The following is a 7,773-nucleotide window of genomic DNA, read 5'->3' on the forward strand; positions in this document are numbered from 1 at the left end:
TACACTGCAAATGTCACCTTTTGTTGGGATTACTTTCCTGTCTAATTCCACTTTTAAACTTCCTCCTGACACTGGTTTTTTCTCTTTCTATGCAAAATATTGTGCTTTACCTATATTTCAGGTTTTATTGCCAAGATGTTACTTCATCTCCTAATTGCAGACCATGTCTCCAGGCATCAGCACAAATGATCAGACTCAGACTTCTGAATGGGGAAGAACAGTTCATTTAAAATGAAAAATTGTTTAAAATGCAAGTCATTTTTCTATTTTTTTTCTTCTGGACAAAGAACCAGTTTTTTTTTTTAAAGGCTTGAGGACCATGGATTTGCTGGTGTGACTGGCAGGTGGAGTGAAGATTGTGTGTTTTCCATGTCTCTGTCCTGCTTTCAGAAGTAGGATAGGTGCAATGCAAATATTGTGAAGGATTGGAGAAGTCTTTTATATTCACATAACTTGTAAAAATGGTCACATTTTTCACATATTCTTCCCTTTTAGTTAGCCATAGTGAAAGCTCAGATTCTATGTCACACAAGTTTTACAATTAACTATTGCTAAAAAGTTGTTGACTGCTGGAAATTATACCGGACATAAAAAAACAAAAAACAAAACACAGACTCTAAATGTGCTTTGTGTTCCATAAATAACCTAGCAGAGGACCACCAATATGTAACTTTGGCTATGCTTATTACTGCAGGCTACCCTTGGCTGCATATGAGTCAAAGGTCATGAGGATACAGTATTGTACATGGCACAGAAAACTTCCAGATATCTTGAAGTTTTCTTTAATTCTGATGTCAGGGCTTAGGAAAGCAGCACTTCCCAAAATGAAATAAAAAAAGAAACATTTGGTTTCCAAAAGGCTGCTGGACTAGGTACTTAGTTATATTCAATAGTCAGGTGAATGTCTGATCTGCATTTTCAATGTCTGTTCTTGCTCCCAGATATTTTCTTGCAACGGGTGAAAGTCCAGTAGTCCTCCTCTGCTCTGAGGTATGGAGTTAATGTAAAACCTCCATGGTGAACAGTTAAAAAACCCCTTTTATCAGTTTGTTCACCTAAAGAGGAAGAGTGAAGGCCCAAGCTGAAACAGCAGGAGTGAGGGGTCTAAGAACCCTGGCTGACAGTTGTCGACTCTGTCACCTGGACGACTTCATTCTCTACCAGGGATTGTCCCCCATCGCCACTGAGTTGTCTCAGTCTCAGATTTATAGATCCGTAGGTTTTCCTTGGCCCCCTGGAGCCCGGGAAGGTCCGTCTCCGGTACAGCTCCCCTTTGTAGATGGAGACCAGCAGCAGCACGGAGAGCAGCATGCCCCCCAAGGTGAGCAGGCCCAGCCCTGCGATGATGCACTTGTCCAAGTGGGAGCCCAGGCGCGCGTAGTACATCTCCAGCCTCTCCATCTCCCGGGCCGTCACTGCGGCGGGGTCCACCCGGGGCTGGCGGGGGATGGTGTAGGCGATCACCACCAGCACGATCCCGCTCACGAGGAAGATCAAGGCCGAAATGAACCCATAGTCCACGGAGTGGCCAGCGGGCTGTGGCAGGGGCCCATCCTCCAACCGGGGCGAGAGGTCTCCGCGCTGCGCCCTGGGCCGGGCGGCGCCTCCCTTGGGGCCGCTCCCCGCCTCCTCGCCGCTCCGGAACCAGGTTTCCCCTTCCTCCGGCGCCTGGTAGGAGGCGTTGTCCAGGCCGGCGCTGCGAGCTGTCCGCGGTGCTGAGCAGCCCCCGGCTCCTTGCGGCGCCGCTCCCCGGCTGGCCCCGGGGCCCTTCCCGAGGCTCCTCAGCTCCAGGGGGCAGGAAGTCGCCATGGGCCCGCAGCTCCCCGGGGCATCCCCGTCAGCGCCGGGTCTGCGGAGACACGAGACGGGCCCGCAGGCCGGGCTGTGAACAGCCCGCAGCCCCCCGGCCGCGCCCTGCAGCGCCAGGGGCCCCGGGGGCAGGGCCAGCTCACCGCGGCCGAGCGGCCGCTCCCCGGGCTCGGGAAACGCTGGGCAGGGCAGAGCTTCCTCCGCCCCGCGCCCCAACTGCAGCCAGCGCCCCAGGGCCATGCACCCCCCGGGCCAGGGGCCGGCCAGACCGCCCAGGGGTCGCCGCCCAGCGCCTCCGCCGCGGGTGCATTGAGAAGCCCTGGCTGGCTGCAGAAAGCATTGGCACCCCCCCTACACACACACACACACACACACACACACACACACACACACACACACACACTTGTTATTCTCCTACCTGCCCTCGCCGCGCACTGCGGGCTGGCTGCGCCGGGGGCCGAGCTGGGCTCAGGGCAGCCCGCGGGAGAGCCCCGCTTTGCCACCCGCCCTGGGTGCTGGGGGGGCCGCTGCTCCGGCCCGTGTCGTGCCCCGCCAGCAGCGGGCCGCTTTCATCTCGCAGCCCCCCGCCGCCCGGTGCCCTTCCGCGGGAAGGATGGAGGTCGGGACGGCGGCGGGGCTGTGCTTTCCAGCCCCGGGAGTTAAGTCACGCAATCCCCCGCCCAGCTCAGCACTAGCCTCCTCCCTCCCCGCCCCGGCTGCCCTACATTCCCCAGGACCTGGCACCGTCAGACACACCTGCTCCAAAGCACCCGACTCAGCCACCAGCCAGAGCCCCGGGAATCGGCACCGTCCCCCGGGGCGCGGCGGGGAGCTGCGTCCCGTCCTCCTCCCCGCCCCAGCTGGCTCTGCCGGAGCCCGGATCGCCTATCCGTGCAAGCTGGCGGGGGGGGGGGCAGAATCCAGCCAGGGAACGGGGGCGGTAAACAAAGGCGCCGCCAGGTTCTCACGCAATCGCCCAACGGAGCAAATCAAGCACCTGCTGCCAGACAACGAGCCCCTGCAAAGCCGGGGCGCGGGGACACCTACCTGGCCGGGCAGAGTCAGAGCCAGAGCCGCCCTACCAAGGCGATCGGGCCCGCGGGCTGCTCCGGCGGGCCGGACGGGGCTCCCTGCGGAGCAGGTGGGAGACATCCCCTCTGTGCCAGGCAGCCAATGGGGCCGGCTGCGGAGAGCCCGGCAGAGGGGCCGAGCGGGCGCGGTGATGAGAGACAAGCCAATGAGGGCACATACCTGCGGGCTGGGGGGGAGGGAGGGAAGGAGAGGGGGCGGTGTGTGCAGGACGGGGGGGGGCACGGAGCTGCGGGGCCCAGCCCCAAGCCAGATGCCAAGGCTCAGAGGCGAGACAAGCCACGCGCAAGGAGCCAGATCCCGGCTGGGGAGAGAGACCTGCCGGGGAGAAAGTCCGGGAACTGCCATCCCTGGCGCTGGGCGTGTGCTGGGGGGCGACGCAGAGACCAGTGTGGGGAAGAGAGGGGTCATTTCACCCGTCACTCAAAGCAGGGAGGGGTCCCATAGGGGCTGAGGCCAGAGCGCCGCTCCTGCAAACTAAGTCAATGTATGTCAATGGACTCTTGGGATCAGCCCTACAAGTTCCCAGTTGTTCAGTGATGAAACAATTGCTCATTGGTTTCAGAGGGGCAGCCGTGTTAATCTGTATCAGCAAGAACAAGGAGGAGTCCCTGAGGCACCTTTAGAGACTGACACATGTATTTGGGCATAAGCTTTCAGTGGGCTAAAACTTGCTTCTTCAGATGCATGGAGTGGAACATACAGCAGGGAGCAGGTAGAAACATACAGCTCATGAAAAGATGGGCATAATGCCCATAGTGGCACAATGCACCCTGAAGAGCAGCAGGACCATGCCCCGGGTCCTAGAACAGTCTGAGATTCCGCCCCCCTCCCCGCCCCCCTTGCGCCTTCCTTCGCAGATTTCTGCTACCTGCCTTTCATATTGCATTTGACATATTCCAGACATGTCAGATGTTAACCCTTCCATTTCCCGATTCTTGTGGTGACCTGCTGGCATGAGAGTGGTTTAAGTTTATTTCTTCCTAAACTATGTGTTATGTTAGTTTTAGTAGCTGTACCTAGAGATTGTGTTGTGGACATAAATACAAAATGATATGGGAGCTGGGGGTATTCAAAGCCACACAGGGAACGTAAACCCCCAATGCCCAGTCACTGTAATGCAGTGATATCTCTCAGGCAGCTTCAGAATCTCGGCCATACCAATACACAGAGTTCTTAGACTGACATGTAGATGCTCTGACACCATGCTGATGAGTGTGGTGTAATAACTAGAATAGAATAAAATATTAGACCACATTTATCTCAGGAGCAATTCATTTGTATCTGATTCAGTTCCACCATGGATACATTTGGCCCATTATCACTACTGTTCATAAGATTAACCATGCGAATTACCTTTATCTTCATTATCCATCTCTGAGTAAGCTTTAACATTGCCTTTTTTTTAAAAAAAAACCCTATTGCTAATGTTTGGGGAGGGGGATTTTAGCTGCTTTGTCGCACTTTCTGATTTGATTGGGATTCACCCAGTTCTGTTAACTGAGTCGGCAGGTCTCAGCCCAGTACGCAGTAGGGAAGTGGCCACACTGCAGCCAGAACTAAATGGCATCCTTGTAAATAGCCTTAATAGAGAGGCCAAGGACTGAGTAGGAATGGAGACTGAACTTTCCTCTTACCCCTAGAAGCAATCTCTCAAGGTTGGGGCTGGGGCACATTGCTGGGGCATTGTATGGGAGGTTTGCACTGTCGTTCACTGCCTTACACTTGTTCCGTGGATACGGGGATTCAGTCTCGGTTTTTGTCAGATCAGGAATTCTTTCGGGGCAGTCCTCTGGCCTGTGTCATACAGGAGCTCAGACTAGATGATCATAGTCGTCCCTTCTGGCCTTGGAATCTATGCATCTCTGAGCACGACATATGCATTGAATTTTGTGGTATGCTGCCTGATCATACAATGTAGCCACTCACTCATTTCTCCAATTCCATCTTTGTACTTTGTCAGATCTCACAACGCTTTCCAGGAGCCTAGAATCTGCTGGTCCCCAGGATGCATCCGTAACTGGGGCCTTAAAAGCCGGATTAAAAATAAACAAAAGAGCATTCCAATATGTTAACCACATGTACATAGATTTCCAGAGCAACACGTTCCTAGGGCTAGGAAAAGATTCTCAGAATCAGGTAGGTCAGGGGAGATGCTTAATCCAAAATGATACATCCACATGGAAATATGTCTATATAGAGTGTGTGCATAAGTGTGTGAATAGACAGATAGATACTGGCATAAGAGACAGATCTATCGACTAGACAGAGACACTAATTATACTGAATTCATTGTAATAAAAAAATTCCAGCCAAGATGCCCTCTAGCAGAGCAATGATTCATTTATTATTTCACTATTTTGGTCTGGGAGCTGCTTGTTATGGGGCTCAGAACATGGTGGCCAACATTTTCAGAAGTGACAAGTGACTTTGGGTGCCCAGCCAGAGAGGTCCCAATTGTCTGAAAGAGCTGAGCACCATCCTCTGAGAATCAGGCCCCACAACAGAGCAAGCTGAACCTGTAACGGCTAGGCACCATGAGCTTGTCAGTTACAGGTCTCCATCCCTTTAAGGCCAGGATTTGGAGAGCATGTGACTGGAACTGGTAACTCAGAGACTGGCCTGCTGGGCTATAAGAGAGGCAGCCTTGCTCTCACTAAAGCAGAGTGTATGGCTGTGAAATTGGAGCTGCTTTGCTGGGAGAGCTGAAGGGGAGCAGCTGTGGCTGTTAAGTCCTCAGAGACTGGACTTCTGGCAGAGAAACCTCAGAGGGCTGTGGAAAGATGCTGGTTGGCAGGCTGGAGACTGCCAGGAGTTGGTCTGAACCACTGCAGCTGAGGGGTGACCTGATTTCCTGGCCCCCCTGCTCCAAGGGGTGAATGCCTACAACCTGAAGGGTTTGGGAAACCCCTGTTACAGGGTGACAGTCTGGGGAACTGGTGTTTTGAAGATCTATTTGCAGAGCTGAAGGAAAGCTCTGGATGGCTGAAGGTTTTGAAAACTGACTGGTCTAAAGTGAAGGGGCGCTGAGGGAAACCCTCAGGCTGAGCAGCTCTTCTGTGCCAGTGTGGGGATGTAACTTGTCTTTGGAGACTCTCTGTTGAACCAGTCTCCTGGAAGGGAGGTTTGGTTTGGACCTTTGTATTCTGTTTGAGACCATTCCCTGTGCTGGAAACTGAGCCTTCATGACCCTGATGAGGGTCTGAATTGGCAGGAACTCCCTTTGGCCCTTTCATGTGTCTCAAGTTGAGCTCCCAAAGCATCAAGGCACCGCAGATCACTAGTTACTTCTGAAAAATCTTGGCCTGCAGTGATGAGCCAACAAGCAAGATAAAGTCACAACCCTATAATGCACAACTTGGATCTGTGACACATGGCAGTGAAATGCTCTTTCTATAACCATGAACATACAGGGACTGGGAGAGACAACACCATGTGTGGCAGCTTAAACTCCCTCTTCACATGCTGTAAGAAACAAGCTCACTCTTGCCACATTTCAACCAAGAAGGTCCTGGGGGACCGGGTTCATGCAGCCCTTTCTTCACTTGCAGACCTTTCCTCCTGCTCTGACATTCAGGATGCTTTCTCCTTCCTTTGTGCCCCTGTTACTTTGACTATTTTGTACAGGGGTTCCCCCTGTACTTCCTTCCTCTCCCCGCAACTGTCCTCCTTAGTCTGTGATAGATCCTGTGTCCAGTGGTGCAGGAAGGAGGTGAAGGGAAGCACTGGCAGAGCAATGCAGCTGTTTTCACACTTAAATAAAAGACTTTGTCACGGCTTTAGCCAAGGAGCGAGTCCGTGCCACTTGGCCAACCAACTTCTGGGAAGTGCAGCTCACGGGAGAGAGCTAGATTTGGCTCCTCGCAAACATCAAGAGGCTTTGGAATGTAGCGCAGCGTCGCAGCTGTGGGATATGAAATGGGGGAGGGTGGATAAAGATCTGGGGGAGGGAGTAGTTTTCTGTAATCTTGCTTTGGAATTTTTCCCTTCAGCTTGGTCTACACAGAGAAGTAAGAACTAGGTAAAGCAACCTGGTCTGGATGCAGTTATACCAGTACAGCTAGTTCCCATACAGGATGGGGAACACGCTAGACTAGGGGGTTCAACTTTTGTTGAATCGCACCCCACCTTAGTATTTTCTTTCAACTTGGAGGCCCCTCCCCCAATAGCAGGAAGGATACTGCCCCTAGCATAGCTAATGCATTTGGCCTGGCCACACTTCTGTCTTGACGGAGAGGTGGCTGGGCCAAATTTGAGTGGTGGTGCAACCTCATGTGCCAGGCTGCAGTGCCATTCACTCAAATTAGCCCCAGCTGCTGCTCCATCATGCCAGCAGGAAAGGGGCTCTGCTGTTATTAGTATTAGTGTATTAGTGTAACCAGCTAGGTACAAAAATCATACCCCGTGCCCAAACACCACAGTTATACCAGCACAAACCAGTGTGTAGGCCAGCCCTTGGAATAACTCCATTTAGTCTACTCAGGTGCATTCTGATAGCATACAACTTGTCCTTGGGAAGGATTTCTGAGTCCTGGGGAAAATCCAGGTCAGAGCAGGGACAGGCAATGCAGTGGCAATATGACTTCGGCCATTGCCGGCACTGGGGGAGCTAGACTGAGAAAATCCTCCTAAAGATAAGGCCAAAGAGTTCACCACAGACAGACGGACAGAAAAAGGGAGGCAACACAGAAGCAAGGAGCTCAAGGGCCATCTGGCTGGACAGCAGCATCCACAGAACAGTGAGCGGCATGAGAAGCAGAGAAATCCCTCACTCTCCCTTTCAAAGGGCAGCAGGATTTTAACAAGTGGCTGCTGCAAAGGGCCAAGAGCTCACTCCAGCTCACCAGTGACTAATGCTCTGCTCTTCTTTCCAGA

The 7,773-nt window shown here is 53.0% G+C and overlaps 1 protein-coding gene across 1 annotated transcript; it reads right to left on the minus strand.

Annotated features, from left to right (window-relative positions):
• Window positions 1-933: 933 nt before the first annotated feature.
• On the minus strand, window positions 934-1,831 carry TMEM74B (transmembrane protein 74B). Its single transcript, XM_043495927.1, has one exon. It carries the CDS (start codon window positions 1,807-1,809, stop codon window positions 1,105-1,107), a length of 705 nt encoding a protein of 234 aa, XP_043351862.1. The 5' UTR covers window positions 1,810-1,831; the 3' UTR covers window positions 934-1,104.
• Window positions 1,832-7,773: the final 5,942 nt, after the last annotated feature.

This window comes from Dermochelys coriacea, chromosome 13, assembly GCF_009764565.3.
Source record: "Dermochelys coriacea isolate rDerCor1 chromosome 13, rDerCor1.pri.v4, whole genome shotgun sequence".
Lineage (NCBI taxonomy): Eukaryota > Metazoa > Chordata > Testudines > Dermochelyidae > Dermochelys > Dermochelys coriacea.